Below are 25,321 nucleotides of genomic sequence, written 5' to 3'. Positions count from 1 at the left end.
GTAATATGCAGTGAGCCGCACTGCTGGACTGAGGTGGGGGGTGGATGCTGAATAAGTGGTGAGGAGGTATTGCTGCTGGACATTGTGCACAGGGACAAAGACAGTGTAAGACATTTTATTTATGAGGAAATCTAACTGAGGTGACCCCCCCTCTTCCCTGCCTGCTCCTGACAGGTGAATTGAGTGCGGTCAAGACCTGGGCAGGTTACTTGCTGGTCAGTGACTCGCAGAGGCGGAAATCCAACACCGGCGGAGAGCCCACACAGCTGCCCGCGAAAGTGCTCCCTCAAAGTGGCCTTTAATTCAAAGCTTGGTGAAAAAAATAACAAACGCAGCTTACAGATTTAGAACCGTGGCATGGATACATTTATGGGCAACGACAAACAGTTTGATGTGCTCTACATTTAATACACCTTCTAAAATTAAAAGCGTTTTAGTAATTGGTGTTATCAGACATATAGACAATAATTTTGAGTGACCTATGTAAAATACACGTTAAAAACCAAAATACCTCTTTCTCACACTATCAATGTATTCTTTATAGCTCAACTCTATAAATTTAAGATTTAAGTTATATTTTTGTATGGGGAGTTTGTCAAATGGTATCCGTGGACCAGCACTTCATAAAATGACAATTCGCACAACAATTTAAGTCACATATCCAGTGTGACTTTCACATATTTTACAAACTTCACGGTTAGAGAATGTTGTCAAGTTTTCATACAATTACTTATCAAAGAAAGAGGCTCTCCCCAAATCACTGACGTATTTCAGCGGGGTAAGTTAGGGTGCTGGGTATTAGAGTCATCATCATCGATTATTGTCATCTGGAAATGCAATCATTCTGGCCCCGAAGTAATGTTGAGGCCCAAGGATGAGAGAAGTTCTCCTTGTGAACTGTTTTTGCAGAATTTTTAATTTAGAAAATTAAATAAGTTAGTATTAGACTCCTCACACGTACAGCTATATAAAAGGGCTCGCAGGTTGCATTTCCATAGTAACAGTAAGTAAACAAAATGCAAAGCTTTGTCACTGCAAGGATGCACAGAAAACAGGGCACTTTGGTGCCAATGGGGACAGCCGCCCGGCATCCTGGGTCCCAGTCAGGTCTGAGCACCACTGCACCATACACAAAGCCACACCCCCCCTTCACCGGCAAGCCGTGGGTGCTGGGTGGGTCCCCCTCCTCACAGTGCCAGCTGCAGTTTGCTCAGGTTCCTCTGGTGCATGTTGTGATGGCGTACCAGCTCATCCGAGCGCGCAAATTTCTTCTGGCAGTTGGGCCACCGGCAGTTGAAAGGTTTCTCACCTGGGGTAGGAATCATAGTTTCACTATGAACCAGTCTAATAAAGTTAGTCGTAAAAAATAATTTAATTGAGAAAACATTTAAAAAGTTAATAATACTAAAAGAATACTAAAGTTTACGGAATAACACAAATAGCTATAAGACTGTATTGAGGCTATGTAATTTCACATTCAAGCTGATTTGAAGAGACTGCTTTTTGAGAAATACAGCATATTAGTACCAAATTTACATGGACATGCTAGGAAACCTAAACGATTCCTCTGAAATGTTTCAAACTCAATGTCATCTCGAAGAGAATGACATGACTTCAAAGCCATTTCACTGTTTGGGATTCTGCTCCTTAAAGCAGCACGGTTTTAAATAAATGTGAAAAATAAAAATGTTACGCACTTGTTTTACCTGTATGAGTCCGGGTGTGGGTCTTAAGGTGGTCAGACCGCGAGAACTTTCTCTGACACGTCTCGCACTGGAAGGGTTTAACTCCTACGCACACACAGAAGAGGAGAGAGACACGTCCAGAACAGGAATCGACCCGGAAGGGGGCCGAGCCACTGCGCGTGGGGGACGGACTCCAGTGCTTTTATGTCACAGGGGAGACTTTTTTACTGTATGTACGTATATATGAAATATAAAAAAATATATTAACCCTAACATCCATCCATCTTCCATGCTCGCTAGTCCTATGCAGGGTCATGGGGTGGTTTGCAGCCTATCATGGAAGCTACGGGCGCGAAGCAGGAAATAACCCAGGATGGGGCGCCAATCCATTGCAGATAACCATTACGATTTGTAATAAGTTTTATTAAATTTAAATCTACTAATACTATGTTATAGTATGTAAATGCATTACTCATTATTATTTGGAACATTTTACAGTTTCCATCTTCCAATTTATTGTCTTATCTTCCTATGATATTCTATTTTCAATGAAATCATGCGCCTGTCTTCAAGCCATGATGAGGAAATATTTATTACCTTGATTATAATTCATCTTGAGAAATTATTTATAAATTACAAATTCTGCATTAACAAAACTACTTTGGAATGATTTAATGATCAAACCGTAAAATACAACAGACTGTAAAATATAATTGTATGTTCTGTAATGTCCCGGTTCCCTGTGATACTGTAGTCAACGCTGGTGGAAGGCACACGATGAGGACAAAGGGAGCACGTGTGTGCGTGTGCGTGCGTGTGTGTGCGTGTGTGTGCGAGGCGGGAGCTGTGCTGACCCGTGTGCCTCCGCTGGTGCCTCTTCAGCTGGTCGGATCGGGAGAAGCGTCTGCCGCAGTCGGTGAAGTCGCACTGATACGGCTTCTCACCTTAGAAGGAGGAGTCGCGTTTAGAATAAGCCTCAGGGCTAGAGACTGATATATGGATGAGGTCTAGCGTGAGATTAAGTGGCTCCTCAGAGTAACTTCGTGGCGGCGTTTACAATCATCTAAAAGTTACTTGGTCATCTTCATAACCTGGATGAACATTTTCAGAAAGGACGTGTGTTAATGAATCTAGCAGAGCTGCTCCATTCCCAAGTAGTGCATGCTGGAAACGGACACAGATCCAGGTACCTGAGGCTGCAGAGTTATAAGCAGGTAATTAAATAAAGGTTTCATGCAAAAACTAAGAAAAAACATTGATTCTGGCCTCTGGCCCTTCTTCTGAATTGTGTGCTCTACAAATCTATCCTGTTGAACATGTAATGGCTACAACATTATGGAAAATTCATCAGTGAAAAGCTCATTAAACTCATGGTTATGAAGCTCACTAAGTTCGAAGCCATCTGGGATTTTGTGATGTATTAGTATGCAACCACACCTCCCCGTGTGTTTCCAGCATCTTCCACTTGCCTGTGCATTTTTGGCACCTTTCTTTTACACTCTTTTTTTCTCTAACCCGTGTATTTCCTGCACCTTCCTCTGACCCGTGTGTTTCCTGCACCTTCCTCTTACCCGTGTATTTCCTGCACCTTCCTCTGACTCGTGTGTTTCCTGCACCTTCCTCTAACCCGTGTGTTTCCTGCACCTTCCTCTAACCCGTGTGTTTCCTGCACCTTCCTCTGACTCGTGTGTTTCCTGCACCTTCCTCTAACCCGTGTGTTTCCTGCACCTTCCTCTAACCCGTGTGTTTCCTGCACCTTCCTCTAACCCGTGTATTTCCGGCACCTTCCTCTAACCTGGTGTTTCCTGCACCTTCCTCTAACCCGTGTGTTTCCTGCACCTTCCTCTAACCCGTGTATTTCCGGCACCTTCCTCTAACCTGGTGTTTCCTGCACCTTCCTCTTACGCATGTATTTCCGGCACCTTCCTCTAACCCGTGTGTTTCCTGCACCTTCCTCTTACCCGTGTGTTTCCTGCACCTTCCTCTAACCCGTGTGTTTCCTGCACCTTCCTCTAACCCGTGTATTTCCTGCACCTTCCTCTAACCCGTGTGTTTCCTGCACCTTCCTCTAACCCGTGTATTTCCGGCACCTTCCTCTAACCTGTGTGTTTCCTGCACCTTCCTCTTACGCATGTATTTCCGGCACCTTCCTCTAACCCGTGTATTTCCTGGACCTTCCTTTAACCCGTGTGTTTCCTGCACCTTCCTCTTATCCCTGTATTTCCTGCACCTTCCTCTTACCCCTGTATTTCCTGCACCTTCCTCTTTCCCGTGTATTTCCTGCACCTTCCTCTAACCCGTGTGTTTCCGGCACCTTCCTCTTACCCGTGTATTTCCTGCACCTTCCTCTAACCCGTGTATTTCCTGCACCTTCCTCTAACCCGTGTATTTCCGGCACCTTCCTCTAACCCGTGTATTTCCTGCACCTTCCTCTAACCCGTGTATTTCCTGCACCTTCCTCTGACCCGTGTATTTCCGGCACCTTCCTCTAACCCGTGTATTTCCTGCACCTTCCTCTAACCCGTGTATTTCCGGCACCTTCCTCTAACCCGTGTATTTCCTGCACCTTCCTCTAACCCGTGTATTTCCTGCACCTTCCTCTGACTCGTGTGTTTCCTGCACCTTCCTCTTACCCGTGTATTTCCTGCACCTTCCTCTGACCCATGTGTTTCCTGCACCTTCCTCTAACCCGTGTATTTCCTGCACCTTCCTCTGACTCGTGTGTTTCCTGCACCTTCCTCTTACCCGTGTATTTCCTGCACCTTCCTCTGACCCATGTGTTTCCTGCACCTTCCTCTAACCCGTGTATTTCCTGCACCTTCCTCTGACTCGTGTGTTTCCTGCACCTTCCTCTAACCTGTGTGTTTCCTCCACCTTCCTCTAACCCGTGTATTTCCGGCACCTTCCTCTAACCCGTGTATTTCCTGCACCTTCCTCTAACCCGTGTATTTCCTGCACCTTCCTCTGACTCGTGTGTTTCCTGCACCTTCCTCTTACCCGTGTATTTCCTGCACCTTCCTCTGACCCATGTGTTTCCTGCACCTTCCTCTAACCCGTGTATTTCCTGCACCTTCCTCTAACCCGTGTGTTTCCTGCACCTTCCTCTTACCCATGTATTTCCGGCACCTTCCTCTAACCTGTGTGTTTCCCGCACCTTCCTCTAACCCGTGTGTTTCCTGCACCTTCCTCTTACCTGTGTGTTTCCTGCTGTGCATCTGCAGGTGGGACAGCTTGAAGTATCTCTTGTTGCAGCCAGGGTAGGAACACATGAATGGTCTCTTCTCATTAGTCTCCGATGATCTCACGATGGAAGGCGTGATACCGGGCACCCGCCGCACGTCCTGCTGAAAGGGGCACTTGTGAGCAGGTGGAGCCACCTCCCATGAACATGTGGTGGGACAATGTGACATTCCATGTATAAATGGACAGTTATGGGGTGTGAGCACAGTCGATGTGTTAATCGAGTAGCTATGAGGTGTAAGGGCAGCAAACATGTTAAACGTACAGTTACGGGGTGTAGGTGCAGTGAGCGTGATAAACGCGCAGTTATGGCATGTGAGAACAGCAAGCGTGTTATACATACAGTTACGGGTGTGAGTGCAGAAGACATGTTAAACCTGCGGATAGGAGGTGTAAGTGCAGTGGACATATTAAACACATAGTTATGGGATGTGAGTGCAGTGAACGTGTTAATTGCACAATTATAGAGTGTTAGTGCAATGGACATGTTACATATGCAGTTACGGAGTATGAGTGCAGCAGACATGTTAAACGGGCAGTTATGGAGTATAAGTAAAGTGGTTGTGTTAAGCATGCAGTTACAGCATGTGAGCACAGTGGACATGTTAAACGTGCCGTTATGGGGCACAAGCACAGTGGATGTGTTAAACGTGCTTTTATAAGGTGTGAGCTCAGTGGATATGTTAAACATGCAGCTATGAGGTGTGAGTGAAGTGAATTTGTTAAATGTTTAGTTATGCGGCATGAGCACAGTGGACATGTTAAATGTGCTATTACAGGGTGTGAGAACAATGGACATGTTAAACATGCAGTTATGTGGTGTGAGTACTGCTGACGTGTTAAACCTAGAGTTGCAGAGTGTGTGTGCACAGTAGATGCAATAAACATGCAGTTAAAGGTTGAGAGTGCAAAGGATGTTTTTAATGTGCAGTCATATGGTGTGAGCCCAGTGGACATGTTAAACATGCAGTTATGGCATGTGAATGCAATGGACACATTAAACAGGCAGTTACGGGGTGTAAGCGCAGTGCACACGTTAATTGTGAAGTTACAGGGTGTGAGTGCTGCAGACGTGCTAAACTCACAGTTACAGGGTGCAAGTGCAGTGGACGTGTTAAACTTACAGTTACAGAGCCTGAGTGCAGTGGACGTATTAAATGCACAGTTATGGTGTAAGCACAGCAGATGTGTTAAACGTGCAGTCACAAGGTACATGCACAGTGGAAGTGTTAAATGTGCTTTTACAGCGTGCGAGCACAGAGGACGTCTTAAACACACAGTTGCATGGTGCGAATGCAGTGGATGTGTTAAACATGCAGTTACACAGTGTGAGCACAGTAGACATGTTAAATGCGCAGTTATGGGGTATGAGCTCAGTGGACGTGTTAAATGCGCAGTTATGGGGTGTGAGCTCTGTGGATGTGTTAAATGCACAGTTGCAGCGTATGAGAGCAGCAGACGTGTTAAACGCGCAGTTACAATTCATGCAGCCTAAGGGACGTTAATCAGGCCACCAGAGACAGACAGGCAGACAGTGCTACATGGCGATGCTTTCCAGCTCAAGAACAAATCTATTTATCTTTCCTAATGGCCACATTATGTTAGAATTAGCTGTAAAAAGATCATGCGAGTTTCCCTATGTAGCTGATTTGTTATTTAAATGGGGGCCGTTCGTCACGGACACTGGGCAGCCCCCATCTCGGCCAATCTGCCCGGGTGCGCAGTATTGCCCTGCGCTGCACCCCATCTGCTCTTAATTAGTGGCAGCTTAATATAATGGGCTTTTTATGCCCCAGTGGTGTAATTAATGCACTTTGGAAGTTATTGATAAGTAAATTACTAAAGAGTTTTATGACTCTGCCTTGTGGATTATCTGGTGACCCCACTGGAAGGCCGACACCAAAGTCAGGGCGGGAGTCTGGGTTCCTCAAATCAAAGCCATCTGCCCACCTCCATTACGTCACGTTTGTTGCTACATTACATGCTGTTTATTTTTGACTGCAAACATATTGGCTTAAAATACACTTATGGAAAAACAAATATTCCGCCCAGGGCCAATTTAACCTCATTTCAGAAAAAAAAACAATGATGAGGACTAGATTAAATACGTCGCTGTCACACGGAACGTCTCCAAAGCTTTCCCTGGAGAGCAGCTGCCTTCCGACGTGCATTAATTAAGAGATAATGATTTATTAATGCTGGCGTGCACACAGAAACGCATCTTTATTGCTAATGGACTTTCTTAAGGTGGTTCCCATCTATTTTCATTCTAGAGTTTCTGTGAAGCGGCAGGGCCAAAGCGTGCCAGCGAGCCCGCGGGACACAGGACAGCCCACAAAAGCCCCAATCATGGTTAGGCACTCGGGAACGCCATGCTCTGTGGTTCGACCTTGGACATGTTGGATGAACAAAAGGCTCGGGGGGGGGTGACCTCCAGGCGAACCCCGGTGTGCTGGCGGAGCGGCGGCTGACCTGGATGCCGCGGAAGACACCATGGGTGTGGATGCGGTACTGCGTGCTGCAGCTGTACACCATGGGCGTGTTGGGGTCACTCTCGTATCCCGAGGCGTGGCTGCAGGGAAACAATGCGGGCGCTTCAGCACATCGTACTGCATGCTGGGCTTTTTGTCTCCACTGTGCCGAGCGGGAAAGCTGACAAACAACAAGCTACATCTGGTTATTTACAGATACAGAGCATAAGTGGAATGTTAGGAACGTCACATTAAAAAAAAAATAATTTCCTTCTACTTCAGGTCAAATGGCCTTTCAGGTTCCTAGAAGGTAAATGATCAACTTTGCATCACACAAAAATAGATCATTCAAAGATTATCTGTAATGTTAGAAAATATGAAAGTGACTAAATGTAAGTATTATGACAAAAAAAGTTTTTTTTATATCACATTATGTCACCTTCCACCACAGCCAGTCCTCACAAGCCTGGCTTTGCAGGATCTATACTAGCCAAAGGAACTTATCTTCATAAATGGGTTATTGGAGTCACCTTGGACAGTACAGCCAAGTAAAAACAGTTACCTGGGACAACCACTATGCCCAAATGAAACAAGATGTTTTTTTTTTAAACAGAAAAACATACTTCTTTTCTAAGAAGTAGCATAAACATAGCATGTGCTGTAATTCACTTGACGTTTGAATATTTTTTTAATATTCTTTGAGTATTCTTGAGACTGAGTTGCAGCCTACACCCCGGCACAACCAGACCGACAGGAATTGTTGCTACGTTAGAGAGAGAAAGTGGCTACATTAATGGAGGGTCTCTCTCTCAGCCCCTCTCCTGCATGATTTCAGTGCCATAAAGCTCTCTTTATCCAGACAGCCAAACCTGGGATGGTGAGAGCTCTTTGCATGAGTAAATCGTCACACAGTTCATTCATTCATTCATTCTGCAGATAAACGCCTCAGGTTCATGGCAACTCTGACTTGAGAGATTGGGAACTGTGGCATTTATCTGGAAAACACCCATAAAAACTTTGGCTTGTGTCCCCAGAGATGAGACCACGTCTAGGGCTGATTTTCCACAGCTAAACACTGTCGTCCCCACACTTAACAGCAGATTACTCATTCAGTCATTGCTCTGGTGGGGTGGAATCGGGGTCAGACCCTCCCCCCACCCGGGGTGGATCTGGGTGCTCTCTGGGGGCCTCGGTGCAGAGTCGTTCGGTTGTGTGCTAACTGCTTGCCGGCTTTCCGGGCATGACCTCTTCCTCCATTACATCTTGGAGCACGGTCAAGGCTGATGTGTGCTTCAGGAAATATATCACAGGATATATTCCGGAGGACAGACAAAACAGTGTCTAATTCTGCTCGCTAGTGGAGTGAGAGCACATGGTCCCAGGAAGAGGGAACGACAGGGAGGTGGGGACCTGCATTAGGACCCTGTGGCAGCAGTCACGACCACCTCCTGCACTGGAGATAACCCCTGGACGGGCCACCAGCCGGCTATCAGCATGTGTCAGCGGCCTGTGGCTCAGAGTTGCAGGCCACAGAGTCGCAGGCAGTCATGCGCTGACGGAACCTTAGATCACTAGCACCAGTGGCTTTGATGGCGCACATTGCCAAAGTGGCAGGGAGATGTGATGGATTGGTTCAGATAACAAACGATATCAAAACCGGGACGTGATTAGAGTGTGATAAGTTTAGGGCCAAACAGACAGCAAACAAAATGAAGCATAAGAATTTCTCAGACCCTGGGTGATTGGTATGCAGGGCAGCGCGTCACATGATTCATCAACATAATTGGTGGAGTGTATGATTTAATGAAATGCCTACTGTAGAGGGGCTTACAGTAGATTAATGGATGCTAATTCTAGTTTGAGAAGAATCTGTGAAGCAGTGCGGGCAGAGTGACATACCTCTTGATGGAGGATGCCAGGGTGTTGACAGGGTTCCAGGCCACACATTCCAGCTGCGACGCCATTTGGTATAAATTATCACTGCCGGGATCGAAACAGCCAGGAGAAATGGTCAGTTTCATTTCAGCGCCGCCAGGGTATAAGCAGGCAATACTCCGAACACTACAGGAAAACTGGACAAAAGCTGCCACGATTGAAAAATGACGTCCAGCGCAGGAACACGCTGGGTAACTGTTAATAAATGTGCTATATGAATAGGAAAATCCACACAGCGTGCGAGAAATTCATCCATTTTCACCACTTGTTCAAGTCAAATGCCAATCCATTATTAAAGGGCAAACTGCAGGGTTATTAGTTAACTTGGCAGATTCTAACACGACATTTATGTATGTGTATGTATGTATCTCCCATAAGAAGCCTTATGTCTCAATGTTTCAGCAATACATGGGAGTGTATGAGGCAGCTTGGTGCCTGGTACTCCGCAGACAGTGAGGCTTTAAATCGAATGTTATCAGGACGGGATTTTGGATGGGGGCACATTCCTGGCCGCGTTGCGTGAGCCTTATTAAGCTGAGGCCTTCAAGCATGCAGCCTCTCATTTCTCACAGGCACGGACGATGTCATCCGTTATGCTGACTGCGTTGTTAGACTGAGCCCGCAGCAAACGCTCGGGCTGGAGGAAGACGAGGGGCACCTTCGTCATCTGTTATCCATAATCCTCACAGGGTCAAAGGGCATCGCCCCCCTATTGGACAGGTTCCGGGCCAGTTCGGTTCGGTTTCGACCGGCTTGTTTTATGAGAAGTGCAGCGTTTCAGTGCGTTCCAGTAGATCAGTGGCTGTGTGTTTAATGGAGCCCATTTCAGCTTGACAGAGTGCGTGCAGTGCCGCCCGTACCAGGCATCGCCGGTGGGTTTGAGGACTCCCAGCCACGCTTTCGACTGCTATCGTGTGTTTATGACAGGGGAAGTAGCGAGCCCTCGGGAACGGACCTCAGCGCCAGAGATGCCGCTGACTCATGGAGGCTTATCAACGCCTGATGGTTATTTTGGAATCACTCTGTTCCCCCAGCTGAAAACAGCACATTAGCGGCATCCGAGGAATGCTGGCTAATTTAGCGGCTGCTCAGGCCTTTTGCATATAAATAATATGGCGGTTCAGGCCCGACCGGGGCGAGGCCCCCCCATGCTAATCGGGATAAGAATTCTGAAGGAAATCGGTAGTAGATCATGCAGAGTTTATTTTGGCCCCATGGACGCAGCTGTGCAGCCTGCAACCTTTGCACAGACAGAGTTGTACTAAGGGCTAAGTTTAAATTGATATGGTACATTCCCCAGGTAAGGTCTGAATTGTAAGGGACGCCCAGCAAACACTGCGATCACAGGCAGAGTGGATGTGCCCCCCCCCACCCCCCCAACTGCAAGCGCAGACATGGTAGCGGCCATTTCGTGCATAAAAGGAATTACGACTTTCGACAGCTATCATCATTTTTTCTTTTTACAAAAAAATGAAAAACTCAATTTTGATTTTTTTTTTCTCAGCGTTGCGGCAGTTAATAGTTTTACAGCAGACTGTGAATCATACCGGCGCTGTCGTTCTCGGACGCAGAAATTCAGTTACGGAAAGTACCCATCATAAATCTGAACCGTAGGAATGCTGCTGTTTTCAGCCTTGAATTTACAATTGTGACTGCAATTTGAGGAAAGTGCTTCCTTAACCCAGCTAAAAAATAAGTTCCAGAAAAACAGGAACTACAATGTAATCAAGCACGAGTTTCACTGAAGTTTCACCGAGTTTCTATTTTTATACGAATGTAGCGATTTAATCAGGGCGGCGCGGCTCTATCCGTTTGCTGTGTAGCTACCAGCTGTTGTTCTTGTGATAATGGTACACGTGAAGGTCCCCTGAAGTCCGCAGGCTCACACCGACCCGCTTCCTTCCTCCTTTACCTCGCTGCCTCCTTCCTCTGCAATGGGCAGCCTGACATTTGGACTCCAGTTAAAAGCTGTCAGTTGCCTTCCACCAGATCACGCCAAAGAGGATTTGGCGTCTGTGCCGGATATCCAGCCTTGGGCATTAGGTCCAAACCTCTGCTGGGTGCATCCGAAAGGCCCCCAAAAATCTATTTCAAGCATTTATTTCAGGTAAATTTATATTCCCTTCAGAGAATATCGTGATAATTATGGTAAATGCTCTTGAAATTTTGTGAGTTTCCCCCAATGAATCCTCAGCTTTCTGCTCAGCGAAACCCAAAACACATCAGTCAGACAAAAAGGAAACACTGGCAGGGAGGATGAACCCACCCTAACCCTAACCCAAAGCTTAACCTTGATGGAGCGCCCCCCGCTGGTCACCTGTTGTATGGATTCCTCAGGAGCAGCGCTTGGCTCCCGGCGCAGCTCTCCGATGGGTTGTGGCATCCGTAGACTGGGGGTGGGACAGGATACTGCTGCTCACCTGAACACAACATGTGCCTTGTCAGACCCCTGATGGCAAGCCGGTGCCCCGCCCACCCAGGCTCTGCCCTAGCTCCACCCAATCCCTGCCTCTCCCCACGACCTCACAACAAGCCATCTGTGAGGCAAATATAGGCCTAAATGCCAGGGCAATTGGCTACATCCATTAATAAAGCTGACTTGCTGATTCACAGACAAAGGGCTTAAAAGGTAGAATGAAAGGAGAATTGGAGCATTGGAGAGAAGTGCTTTGGCATCAGAAAATTTACTTGGGGATGGTATAAATGTTTTAAAAACATTTGCAAATACAACCAGTGGCTGAGCAGTGCTGCAGTGACCCGGGTTCTCCTTCAGGAAAGCCGTGGTCCATGCGAAGCCCCGATGGAGATGCAGCTGCAGACTCGGCAGTTATGAAAACAGCAGCGCTTTCTTTGAAAGCGAAAGCTACACCCAGCCACTCAGGCCTTCAAAGCGACAGTGAAATATCGCTGCTTTTCCTTGCCATCAAATTTTGTGAATTGGTCTCATAGCAGCTTTAAACTTTTGGGAAGCTCTTATATCGTCCTTCCTTCAAGGTAGGATTTACGTTGGCAATATCAATAGCAAATAGCCCTTGTTGTTTACTGATGTTTCACACACTGCATGGGGGAGCTGGAGTAAGATGTTATGCATTTATTAGCCTGACATGAACACACTGTGTAACGTTTAACCTTTGCATGACTTCTCAGAGGTAACCATAACCTCAGTAAAAAGCCACACACAATGTCTCAAAGCTACCAGTGGCCTCACACACAGACACACACAGGGGATATTTCCTCAGATTACTCCATGGTTGCACATACGGAGGCAGGCCGGGTATGAATGTGATAAACGTTACCCATGTTGGTCTGCTGTGCAATGGGGTCCTCGTGTTTAAAAGAGTGGTTGGGGAACTGGGAGGAGTGGTTGGGGAACTGGGAGGCATGATGGGATGGTGTGTGGCCGTAGTTGGCAGCACTGTCAAACGGCATGGTACTGTAACCTGCGGAGAGAGACAGACAGACAGAATTGACAACGTGTGGAAGAAAACGTCATGACAACAAAACAGTTTATCCTCTATAGATTAGGGTTAGGATTATGGTTTGGGTTTACAATTACCTTGTACTGTACTCTTCTGTAGGTTAATTCATACTATATTACTCTAAATGTTAATTTATGTTATAGGTTAATTATATAGGTTCATTCAGACTGTACTTTTCTATAGAAGAATGCATACTGTGCTCTTCAATAGGTTAATACAGACTGTACTGTCCTGTAGGTTAGGTACAGTTCTGTAGGATATTTCAAGACTATACAGTATTGTGTAGAAATAGTGAAAATGGGGGGGGGGGGGTCACTGATAAGTTCAAGTACTATACATCATGGGTCAAACACTGATTTATCTATTCATTCACTTATCTGTCTTACAACTGCATACAATTAACTGGTACAAAAGCTTTTTTTAAAAAAAATTCAACATACATCTGACACATTAATTTTCATATCTGCCCACCCCCCCCACATAAATATAATTTACCCCCCTCCCCGCACCCCCAATCACTGTCAGAGATACTTGGCTTTGTGAAGGCCAGCCCTGTCCTGGTCTGCTCCTTCTGGGTCTCCAAACAGCTGAACACCGTCCCGCTCTGGGACAAAACCCAAGCCCAGCGTAGGAGAGACCGGTCTCCGAGCCCACGGTGGCACTGCCTCATCAGCACCCCCACCTGGCTGCTACAGCCATTCACTCATTATAACTCCTTGACTCCTTAAAAACAGCGCCCTGCGCAAAACTCATTACAGGCCCCAATTTGTCTTGTACTGGCCTCTGCCTCTCGGCGCCAGGGCGGGGCAGCATCATTATAGAGAGCCCCTGAGCCTGATGGCAGTGCCACCCTGGGGAAGCTGGCATCCACACATCACACCCCCCACCCCACCCCATTAGCTTTGACTTTTTCCTCGTCCATGTTCCGGGAGCATGAGTTGGGTGTGAACTGTGCAAGGAGGGGGCCGTAAGCTGCCATGGGATTCCTCCCACGAATTTCGGGAGGGGGGACAGAGCGCCCTCAAATTACCCTCGGAACTCATTAACTCCTTATCAAAACGAGCAGCTCAGCTTCCAAACACCCTCCACAGGAGGCTGCCATCCACAGCATTAAAGAAGCACATGCCCTGTATCAGGGTCCCCCACAGGAAATTTGCCAGGGAAATTTTTTTTTTAAGTTTTGTCATTAATTTACACTTTAAGCTTACATCAAGATGGAAAATCATGTGAAATATCCTGAAAAGTAAGACAAGCCAGTGGGATCCATTATAGACCTCCTCATGTACTGTGCAGACTTTTGGCTTTTGAAGAAAAAGCAAGAATAAATATTAGTAACATTTGTTTATTCTTCATACATTTAGTTAAATAATTTCCCAGTATATGAATAATGTTTATCTGCTTCAGGTCAGTTTTAAGTGAAAATTATTAAATAAGAAAAAAGGAAATTGAAGAACAGAGTTAAAATATTGGCTCTCAAAATTCCCTTTGAGGGAGCAGGGGTGGGGGGGCAGGGGGTAGTAGGCAAAACTAAAAAAGTAATTTCCAAAGCAGATCGTATTAAAATTTATGTCTGTTGGCCCTGATAATTACATTTTGAGTTCAATGCTTGTTTCAACATTGCAACAAAAGGGTCGTCTTTCACTTGCTATTGTAAATCTTGAGGAAAAGAAATATTTGCAAGTGTGGTCTCAGAATCATGGGGTCAGATGCAAAGCGAGCAGCTGCCCGGGGCGGGGTCTTATCAGCCCAATAACTCACACACCCACACACACACATACACACACACACACACACACACCAACACACCGACAGAGACACACACGGACTCACACACACACTGAGACTGCTCGGACCCTGGTGACCTTCGCTCATTCCCGGCCACATTTTCCGGTGTTTTCCGAGCCAAGCCCCGCAGGAATGTGATACGGGGGTCACAGTGTGGGGCAGACTGTTGTGATATCGAGGATTGTTTAATAAAACCTCGTAAAAAAACAGCGATTGATTAAGATGTGTGGAAAGTTCCAAACAACATGCACCCATCTCTACCAAGTCCCCCCCCCCCCCAAGTGAATCCAGATATGGGGGTAATACCTGTTGATGGGGGCTAGAAGGAATAGAGGCCAGAAGCTGGGAAATATTTTAATTTCTTGAAAAACAAGGAGCCAGACGAGGTGCCACTGCATCACAGACAGAAGCCTGATGACTCTCTGGCCCAGAACAGCCTTTTGCACTCATCCCCGTCAGATCATAAGCTGAATACTTCTTGGCTGAATAATTCTCGTAATGGTAATCAACAGCACAATAATCCAGTTGAAGAATCACATGATCATCAACCTGCCTTCTAGAACTGAAATTTTCCATCGTGTCTAAAATTATTACCATAAAATGAATCCATAAAATTATATGGATATGACAGAAACTCTTTATGTGGTACTGTGCTCATGTCATTTACAGAAACATACAGTTTATATTAAAGTAACCCTAAATATCTGTTACTGAATTTATCTATTTTTATATGTATTTAGTTATGAGGCTGCTTTTGTGTCTTTATTAGCAATTAATTTCACTAAATATATACTCATATTTATTTCTTAAAAATACTTTAACGTTATGCCTGTTAACTGAAGTTATTTCTTGTAGTAAATTAAATTATGTAAATTACATTTAGTCAGTTTCGATTTTGGCACTTTTATCTGTTTAAAATATCAATTTAGATTTTAAAAAGTTAGAAAAATTTTGATTTTTATAAAATGAATTTGCATTAGCTGCTGATAGCTGGTCTGTTCATTTTAAGAGCAATTATTAGTTAATTATTGGTTCACATTTCATGAAAACTGTTATTTATCATCTGGTTTAACATCTAAAACATATAGTAAAAAACCTAAAATGGTCCACCAAACGATGCCAATTTAATTAACATATGTTATTAAATGTATGTGCTGTTGAAGGCAATTGATAATATTTCACTCCACACACACAATATAAAGTAATAGTTATTTTGAGTAAACTCTAAATATATAGATATGATTGAATGATCTTGGTGATTCTATGAAAAACTTCTGGTGAGATCAATTAATAATGTTTGCTCCTAATGGCGCTGAAATATATATTACACTTTGCTGCTTTCGTTACAGCTTCTGTTTCCTGTTTTGAAATATGATACATCCTTAAAAAGAATGAATGAATGTAACAAAAAGCACAGCAGTGGATTGGGATCCACTTCAGTGACAATGACACAAGTGTACATTTGCCGTCACAACAAAACATGGAGACTGTGTGTGTGCCGCACTCAGGGTTACGTAGCAACAACAACAATAATAATAATGACAACCAGCATCTTAGTCCCTCTAAACAGGTGCCTTGCATCACAGCAGAGATGCCACACTATTTTCTTATAATACACAGAGTGAGTCAAATTCTTCCAGAAGGGCAATGCCAGGGCACCGACTGTGACACAGAGCGGAGCCTCACCACCTAACCCCAAGTTCGGATTCACGCTCTCTTACCCTGGTTCCTTGATGGCGGTTGGCTCTCCATGCAGTTGGGCAGGTACGCTCCATTGGCAAACATCCTGGGCTGGCTGGCTGTGGGCTGTCCCGGTGGAGGGGCACCAAACGCTCCGTACCGGCAGGCTCCTGTCCCGGTGAACTGGCCAGAGAAGTGCACGGTGAAGGCACTGAGGCCGCAGTGCGGGTCCTCGTGCGGCTCGGCCGTGTTCCAGCCTGGCTCCTGCTTGATGAAGGAGTGGGAGGAGAGTGAGCTGTAGGGAGACCCGGCATGAAAGTCTAAGACGGGTGCCCACTGTGGGGCGCTGCTCACGGGTAGGGTGCAGCTCCCGTTACCCCCCGGGAGGGCGGGCACCGCTGGCAGCAGAGCATTGAGATCTCGCACATCCGATCCCATCGGGCCTGCTAGAGGTACCGGGGTTTGGCGTACGCCGTAGAAAGTAGCCGATTCCCCAGCGATGACAGTGTCCAAAAGCAGCTTGAGGTCAGCAATGAGAGAGAAATTAAGTCCAAGGAACTTTCATAGTCACTCTGTGGAGGTATTCTTTAAAAAACCAGAGAAGAAGCCAAAGGAGAGCGCTACAGTCTGGTGGAAGAGCATGTAGCAGCGAAGGTGGTGCGGCGGCCGTGCGCAGAAGCAGCCGTGCGGGCGATGAGGCGAAGTGTGAGAGTGGAGGAGCTGCCTTCAACTTCTTTTCTCATGTGTGTTTTCTCTGAAGTCCCGAAAGCTCAAATACAGCCTGACTCTGGGGGCAGAAGGCGGAGCCAAGGCCAATGAGCAAGGACGATGAGTCTCCTACATCACTCCCTCAACGTCCCATCTACACACACCGGCCCGCTGGGCGTCACAGAACCATGAGCAGCAGAGAGTGTTTCTGTGTGTGTGTGTGTGTGTGTGTGTGTGTGTGTGTCAATGCATTTGAGTGAGAAAGAGGAAGGGGGGGGGGGGCGGGGGGGTCATCATAATTCAGCCCTAGCATGCACATCTTTCCATTTACTCCAAGCACAACCAAACTTACTGTTAAACAAGTAATGAGTGCATTCTGAGACTGAATTGTAAGTATATTTCATAATGGAAATTATTTCTGTGCATTGGGAAAAAATCACAGTATATGTATTTTAATTAAGAAAATAAGTGTTATTGCTACAGCGAATGTTTAGTTGCATGATTAGAGTCAAGGATGCTGCTATTTATGTTAATTTTTTCCTTGTGCTACAGATTTATGATGACTTGCGTTGTCGAATTTCATGCCGTTTTCATTCGAACAACAGAAAGACTGAAGCAGATAACACTGGCTCTAAACGGTAAAATTTACGTATATATATGCTTGCAATATTAAATGTTTTTCTCTGGGTGCCTCATACAAACGGAAAACACGAAACCTACGTTAATATTTGGAGAATACCAGAAATCCGTTAAGTACTTAAATAATTGGCAACTGACATACATTTTAAAGTTATATAACTGACAATAAGAATATCGAAATTTGTACTTTGTTATATGTTTTCCTTTTCTGAGGATACAGCTAGCTATAACAAATGGTAGAGACAAAATAAGAGGCGAGCGCTTAACTCTGAATGTCGAGGAAGTCCATTAACATTCCCGCAGACCCGACGCATTCACACGCTCCATCACTGTCTGCACAGGGTCCACTGCGCGTTTTATGTCACGCCTGACATAAAACGTGCCTAAAGGCAATTATGGTTCATAACTTCAATTACTTCGCAATGAGTAGACGCTGATAAACTAAATAAATAAGAAGATAGATAGATAAATAAAATTGTGTCAACGGATTATTTATATATGCAAAAGTAGCGGTTTAAAATTATATAGGCTACTTTAAAATATTTCATTGTACGTAGTAAAAAAAACTAATATGAAAATGACGGCGATTTTAGATAAAAAATTATTTTGTTTGTAAATTTAATTTTTATTGCTTTTGAAAAATTCGTCTCAACATTTTTATACATTAACAACAGCAGCACTAATCAAAATAACAGCGTTTAAACTATAAACGCATAATAATAATAAGAAGAAGAAGTATATAAAATGCAAATAAAGCATTCGATATTTTTAATCATCTTGGAGGTGAATCAGACATTATACATATATAATGTTGAGAATAACTTCTAGTTGATTATTCGCGTGATCGATGTACAGTACACAGAACTTTCTGTTCAAATTTAGGAAGGGCAATATCTATGCTGATAATAATTATTAATAGTCACAGTATTTAGGAAATAATATTTATTATTTATTGCACGCAACAATAACAACAAGCACCAGGCGATATAACTAGTCTAGTATTACTAGTGCTATAGTATAAAAAGTAATGGTGACGATTTTACAAGTATAACTACTGTAAGACCCAGGTTAATTATAATGAAGTTGTCCGAAACAAATATTCGTTTTGAAGAATAGATAGATATTCGTTCAGAAAAGTCTTTTACGAAAACGCTCCGTTAAAATTTGTACGACTTAAAACTCCTCAATGGGGTAAAAAGAACGATTTTTATTAACATGAAAAAAATTAAACGCAAGAGAAGGCGACATTCTAATTTTATACACGATATACATATAAAATTTAAAACCATACCTTTCTAAAAACCTTTATATATAATATCGACAATCGCACAATTTGAAATATTCTTTAAACAATCAACATTCATTAAAACAAAATAATTATGCGAAAATAAAATAACAAAAAGGTATACTTATTTTGCTATTTTAACAGGTGTGTAGTCAGGGAGGGCTGTACAAATTTGTAACATCAAATTCTTCAAATTTCTCTTTAATTTGAAAGTAGAAATGTATGTTTATTGAGCAAGTATATCAGTCATTGTCAATAATATGCATTCTTTATATCAATCATTGTTACAAGGGAAAACTAATGCAAGAACGTAATAGATTTTAATAGAATTATAAGGTAAATATGAAAGTTTTATCACAATAGAATACGATGTTCTTTTAATACGACCCATTTCCCGTCTATTACATTTTGGCACCTGCTCCTCAGTGCATGGAAAGTGTATAGTTAATGCTGATTAATATACTTCGGCGACAGACAAAGTGCATTTTGAATACACTTAAATCAAATCGCTTATTAAATGCCACAACGGCACTTTGTCAAATGATCACCGGCAGGTCTGCATGCGCTTCAAGATGGCTTGTCTGTATTCGGCAGCACATGTATTAGCGGAATCAGATGCGCAACGTCAGTCGCTTTTACTTTTATTTGCTGAATATTTGTTTTGTTTTGCATTGTGATTTCAAAGCATTATTTCTGTCTATCTATAAGGCCAAAATCACAAACGTAAAAACAGGGGCACAGTGTGACTGACGAGGTATCTGTCACCTACAGACACAACGTTACATACATTTCAGGCCTAGATGACAATTTCAGTCTGATTGGACTGGATGAATTTCACCTTTTGACAGAAAAGAGCCATTAATATACAGCACTGCTTCTACTGCAAAGCCCTCATTTAGCTGTCAGAAGATGCCGGAAGTCCATCCTTATTTGTTGCCATTTTGCCAAAGCCAAAGGAGCAAAAAGCAAGTGAGGTTGCTGAGCTGAGCTGGACACATTATGAGAAGGAAGTTGTGGGAATCCGCTCTGCTGCACAGCCAGTTTTGTGAAAATGGCTAGGGCGCATTACTGGAGATTCAGCAGCTTTAGCATTACCCAGTTTCTGTTGAGGGCTTTGAACGCCTTAAAACCGGGGTGAAAGCGGGCAGGGAGCCAGCCGTCTGGCAGGTGCTACGTATGCGATCTTAAACACATCAAATGGACACAGTAATAAACAATGGGTGGGGGGGGGGGGGGGGGCACGACTTTGGCCCATAGCAGGATGATGAGAAATTCTGGGGGGGGTCATCATCAAAACACATTGGAAAACACGGGAGGATTCCTGCCTAGCAAATCATCAGGGAAATGCAGCAGGCAGAGTTTGTGTCCATGTGCGCGTCCGGAGGCTCTTAAGGCTGAGGGCAGTATGGCTGCTTTTGCTCCTAGCATTCAATGACAGAAGGATGAACAGCTAATGTAGCATGTCCAGCTACACGCATCTGAGCGATGCAAGTTTCAAAGCTTGTGTATATTAAATTAAACAAAGTGATCTAGACACTTTCACTTTCATCAAGTCAAAGAATTGTCAAACTTACAGACATATTTTCAAGACAATAAACTATTAAACCAGAAATGTTAGCAAACATTTAGTTCAAACAGCAACAAACAAAACAAACAAAAAAAAAATCTGAATATATAATCAATAAATGCAAATATTATCCTGCCACTGACAGTCGGTCATAATTTTATAAAGGTATCATTTGCAAAGCACAGGCAAATTGCTAAAGGTCAATGACATATTTTTAACAAATCTTAAGCTTATTTTCTATAATTTCTTCTGTCCAAAACCAAGTGAGGTGCTTATTTTGCAGTCTTTATCATTACTTTTATTTTATTGTGGCACACATTTCCTTTCCTGCTGATGATGCGAAGAAAAGTAAACATGAAAAATACTTATTTACTTAGCAAATCAAAAGAAACAATTTAGTGTGAATGTCTACTATAGTAAACGTAAGGAGCAAACATAAGAGTAACAGACGCATTAAAGCATTCTCTGAACACTCTTCATGTAACTACAGATTGGTTTGGGCTCCATAAAACATTTATGTTTTAACAATATCTACAGATTAAGAAGAATAACCAGAATCAATATAATAATTGTATTATCTAATATAATGATTATATGAATATTATTCATTTCATATTGTTTTTCAGTTTTTTGATTGCAGTCATAGATTTTTATAAAACTGAGGTTTATAAAATGGGAACATTTCCCTACAAGTTACAAAGTAGCAGGTTTTACCACATTGTGGGGAGACAATGTGATAAATACAAACACTCATACCCACACACACACACTCATACGCACCCACTCATACACACTCATACATACACACACACACTCACTCACACACTAATACACACACATACACACTCACTCACACATTCATACACACACACTCACACTCGCACACACACACATTCGCACACATACACATACACACATATCCTCCCATGTTCAGTGTAAATCGCCGTCATCCTGGAACCAATTAGTAAGGATGTGTCTCAATTTGTTCCGTGTTTAGGGCGCAGTGGCCTGCAGCTCAGCCTGCGCACAGGGCTGCAGATATGCGGTGCGCATGAAATTGATGAGCTGAGAGCTGCCGCTGCGCCGTCGACTGCACCATCTGGAATTCCAGTCTGGGCTTCTGCTGAAAGCTACTGACCCAGGATTCAACTTTCTAACTCAGGGAAGGGAGCAAGAGAAGAAAAAGGCTGTCATGTCAGAGAAGCCACTGTGTCAAAGTCCTTTATCTTGCCATTGGCTGGGGAATTAAAGAATCGTTTGGAGAAAGTCCATTTCTTGGCTGGACTGGGGGGTACATAAAGATACTGAGTGATGAAAAACAAAATAAGGTCCTTTCACCTGGACTCGTGTGCTAAATCACCGCAGTGGGAAATCAGACAACAGGAGGCCTTTACATGTACTAATGTCTCAAACAGCATCTCCACTCTCCAGAATTCTGTGTGCCGTATTGCGCTGTAAAAATCTCTCTTGATCAGCCAGTGCAGAATTAGAATAAATATCTCCTAACAACGGATCCTGATGTAGCTGAAGGTTTTCAAAGGGGAGAGCTGTGTACCACAGAGTACAGCAGGGGGGTCTTATTTGTAAGTGTTTGACATGCGGCTCTGCGACAGTACTTTTCATTTTAGCCTAATATGAAGAATCTGAGAAGAATGGAGAACTTATCTCATGGCAGAGATGAACACGTCTGTTGTAACCAGTAAACATATATGCTCTGTGCCCAATGTTTATACTATCGATGTGTATAGTCATTTAATCTGTGATTCAAGTACTAATATATTTATATAAAATAAGTAATTTAAACCTTGAAGATTTAAATGTTGCCAACGTACTTCCTCTTGTTATACTCATATGTCTTCAATTTTATGACACTTTTTAAACCTTATTGAGAGAAACAATGAAACATACATCACACTAAGGTTGTCATCCAATCTAGTGCCTAAAATCCCATTTTTATATCGTTCACTTTCTTTTTTAAATGTATTCCTTTCATGATTGCTGTCACTAAAAAAATAAACAGCACAGTGAATGACACTAGTAGTAACTTCAATTGAATTAATCTTCAGATGTTGAAAGTTTAATGTGTGTTCCGGCGGAGGAGCCCCGGCTTGGAATAACAAAAGTTCCGGGTCCCCTCGGTAACCCTGCTCCTCGTCCTGGAAAAGGGCACACAGGCTCCCCATGTCCCACAGGAACACAGAGGTTCAGTGGATGTCTGATGAGGCATTTTTAAATAATAGCAGAGAAAAATAATGACTCCCTTGGCTGTTATAATGCATTTTTCCCGCACAAACAACAAATTGTCTTAAAATAAAACCTGACTGCGCTTTGCCCAAGAGTTCTCCAAAAGAAGTGATCTGACTGACCTGAAAAATCTGTCAGTTATCTACCATCAGTAATTATATTTAATCAGATTTTCATTATGATTGACGCCCAAACTGCTACATTCATTCTTGCTGTTGATCTGTTTTATCCAAAAGCCCCTGTTTTTTTCATGATCGATCTTTGGATAACTCAGAGTTTAAAATAACAGCCCTTACATGAAGAAGAACGTCAAGCCTTTGTTATCCCAAAGGTTTGCAGAGGAAAGGGCCACAGAGGGAAGTCCATAGAGGAAAGGGCCTCATAGGGGCTACCAGAGAAAGACTGCAGAGGAAGGGGCCACAGAGAAAAGGCTGTGGAAGAAAGAATCACAGAGGAAAGGACCATGGGAGAAAGGGCCACAGAGGAAAGGGCCTCATACAGTAGGGGCCATGGGAGAAAGGGCCACAGAGGAAAGGGCCTCATACAGTAGGGGCCATGGGAGGAAGGGCCACAGAGGAAAGGGCCTCATACACTAGGGGCCATGGGGGAAAGGGCCACAGAGGAAAGGACCTCATACAGTAGGGGCCATGGGAGAAAGGGCCACAGAGGAAAGGGCCTCATCCAGTAGGGGCCATAGGAGAAAGGGCCACAGAGGAAAGGGCCTCATACAGTAGGGGCCATGGGAGAAAGGGCCACAGAGGAAAGGGCCTCATACAGTAGGGGCCATGGGAGAAAGGGCCACAGAGGAAAGGGCCTCATACAGTAGGGGCCATGGGAGAAAGGGCCACAGAGGAAAGGGCCTCATACAGTAGGGGCTATGGGAGAAAGGGCCACAGAGGAAAGGGCCTCATCCAGTAGGGGCCATAGGAGAAAGGGCCACAGAGGAAAGGGCCTCATACAGTAGGGGCCATGGGAGAAAGGGCCACAGAGGAAAGGGCCTCATCCAGTAGGGGCCATAGGAGAAAGGGCCACAGAGGAAAGGGCCTCATACAGTAGGGGCCATGGGAGAAAGGGCCACAGAGGAAAGGGCCTCATACAGTAGGGGCTATGGGAGAAAGGGCCACAGAGGAAAGGGTCTCATACAGTAGGGGCCATGGGAGAAAGGGCCACAGAAGAAAGGGTTTCATACGGTAGGTGCCATGGGAGAAAGGGCCACAGAGGAAAGGGCCTCATACAGTAGGGGCCATGGGAGAAAGGGCCACAGAGGAAAGAGCCTCATACAGCAGGGGCCATGGGAGAAAGGGCCACAGAGGAAAGGGCCTCATACAGTAGGGGCCATGGGAGAAAGGGCCACAGAGGAAAGAGCCTCATACAGCAGGGGCCATGGGAGAAAGGGCCACAGAGGAAAGGGCCTCATACAGTAGGGGCCATAGGAGAAAGGGCCACAGAGTGATGCTGTGTTTGAGGCAACTTGTTGCTCCTCGAGGGTAGATGGCACCCGATGAAATGATGAAATGTAAGTTTTTTTGCAGGTGGAACAGAACAGCATAGCAACCAGGCATGTATGATGGGGATACCTAATGGTGGGTGATATCGGAGGGGGTATGTAGCAGTGGGGGGGTGAATCATGTGAAGGGAGCTGTCTTGGGGGGGGTGTATCAGTGGGAGATCTTTTATGAGGAGGTGTATCATGCAAGGGGATCTATTTTGGGGGGGGGGTGTATAGTGAAGGGATCTATGTGGGGGAGTGTATCAGTGGGGGATCTATATATAGTTAGGGGAATCTATCCTGAGGAGAGTATCGGTGCAGGAGTGGGGTGGGGGGATGTGGGGGCGAGGGGTTGGAGCTAAAGGTTTGGTGACACAGGCTGTTCCTGAAAAACGTCCACAGATGTGTGGGTAGTTTAATCGCAGTGTCTCCTTATCAGCAAACTGCATACAATGTAAAAACGTTGGTGCTCAGCCTGAGCATGAACAAGGGCAGCTCTGTTCACACGCGAGCGCAGGACACAGCAGCCAGCCGGCAGATTACACTTATCCTGCCCCCCAGCACATTCATGGTCCTCACTCTACAGTAAATGGGGCATAAGCACTGGAGATAAAGGGGGGGCATACTTGTGTGCAATGAAGCCTCTTTTTGTTCAGGCCTTTGAGATGGGCCCGTGTGATGATGGAGCCCAGGTTGAGGGAGTGAGCTGACGCAGATCAGGAGGAGGAACAGCCAGCACACAGGAAGCAGGGGCCGGGCCCTCAGCCTTCAAGGGCCGCATCCTGACGGACTCTGAGGAGCAGACAGTCGTCGGAGGACACAGGGCACTGAGCACCATCGGTACAGCGCACTTTCTATGTAGATCTATTCACATTTATTCACTTATTAACAGCAACTTACACGTTCATAAAAGTAAAAATTAAATTTAATATTAACAGCTCTCATTAAACCAATAAACGTCTGTGTCACACTAGCTGGTGTTCTTTATAGCATAATGAAACAACTCAACTTAGCCACAAGACAAACTTCTCAACAGACCCGATATATCCAAGAAGCAACATATAACAACTGAAAAAGTGAGAGAAGACTTGAGTTTGAATACTCAATTGAAAGG

General features: G+C 44.5%; 1 protein-coding gene and 2 long non-coding RNA genes across 14 annotated transcripts; 1 reads left to right on the top strand and 2 right to left on the bottom strand.

The window, feature by feature from the left end:
• Positions 1–88: 88 nt before the first annotated feature.
• On the bottom strand, positions 89–17,051 carry wt1b (WT1 transcription factor b). 2 transcript variants are annotated; one of them, XM_048969339.1, is made up of 9 exons: positions 16,317–17,051; positions 12,628–12,771; positions 11,649–11,751; positions 9,296–9,376; positions 7,398–7,497; positions 4,879–5,026; positions 2,540–2,629; positions 1,698–1,790; positions 89–1,309 (listed from the first exon to the last, which is right to left on the bottom strand). In XM_048969339.1, exons 1-9 carry the CDS (start codon positions 16,711–16,713, stop codon positions 1,188–1,190), a joined length of 1,278 nt encoding a protein of 425 aa, XP_048825296.1. In that variant the 5' UTR covers positions 16,714–17,051; the 3' UTR covers positions 89–1,187. The 2 variants fall into 2 exon arrangements, with proteins under 2 accessions (XP_048825296.1, XP_048825297.1); XM_048969340.1 differs by having other exon boundaries at positions 1,707–1,790; positions 16,317–16,834.
• Positions 2,642–4,760, bottom strand: LOC125704051 (uncharacterized). 11 transcript variants are annotated; one of them, XR_007381030.1, is made up of 6 exons: positions 4,728–4,760; positions 4,560–4,643; positions 4,000–4,251; positions 3,647–3,747; positions 3,386–3,480; positions 2,642–3,273 (listed from the first exon to the last, which is right to left on the bottom strand). It is a non-coding gene; the product is annotated as an uncharacterized LOC125704051 (long non-coding RNA). The 11 variants fall into 11 exon arrangements; XR_007381021.1 differs by lacking the exon at positions 4,728–4,760 and having other exon boundaries at positions 4,000–4,335; positions 4,588–4,705; XR_007381024.1 differs by lacking the exon at positions 4,728–4,760 and having other exon boundaries at positions 3,675–3,747; positions 4,000–4,335; positions 4,588–4,705.
• A 135-nt stretch (positions 17,052–17,186) lies between the features above and the next one.
• Positions 17,187–22,508, top strand: LOC125704050 (uncharacterized). The gene is made up of 3 exons (XR_007381020.1): positions 17,187–17,372; positions 17,536–17,621; positions 21,472–22,508. It is a non-coding gene; the product is annotated as an uncharacterized LOC125704050 (long non-coding RNA).
• The last annotated feature ends 2,813 nt before the right edge of the window (positions 22,509–25,321 follow it).

Source organism: Brienomyrus brachyistius, chromosome 11, assembly GCF_023856365.1.
Source record: "Brienomyrus brachyistius isolate T26 chromosome 11, BBRACH_0.4, whole genome shotgun sequence".
NCBI lineage: Eukaryota > Metazoa > Chordata > Actinopteri > Osteoglossiformes > Mormyridae > Brienomyrus > Brienomyrus brachyistius.
This window is presented reverse-complemented; position numbering and strand designations above follow the sequence as displayed.

Bases quoted from the DNA above. Each gene is read 5' to 3' on its own strand.
- wt1b (XM_048969339.1), bottom strand. From the start codon at position 16,713: ATGGGATCGGATGTGCGAGATCTCAATGCTCTGCTGCCAGCGGTGCCC. The intron at 11,752-12,627 runs GTAACGTTTATC...TGTTGTGTTCAG, and splicing joins TGCACAGCAGACCAACATGG to GTGAGCAGCAGTATCCTGTC. The intron at 1,310-1,697 runs GTGCGTAACATT...TTCCTACCCCAG, and splicing joins GACTCATACAGGTAAAACAA to GTGAGAAACCTTTCAACTGC.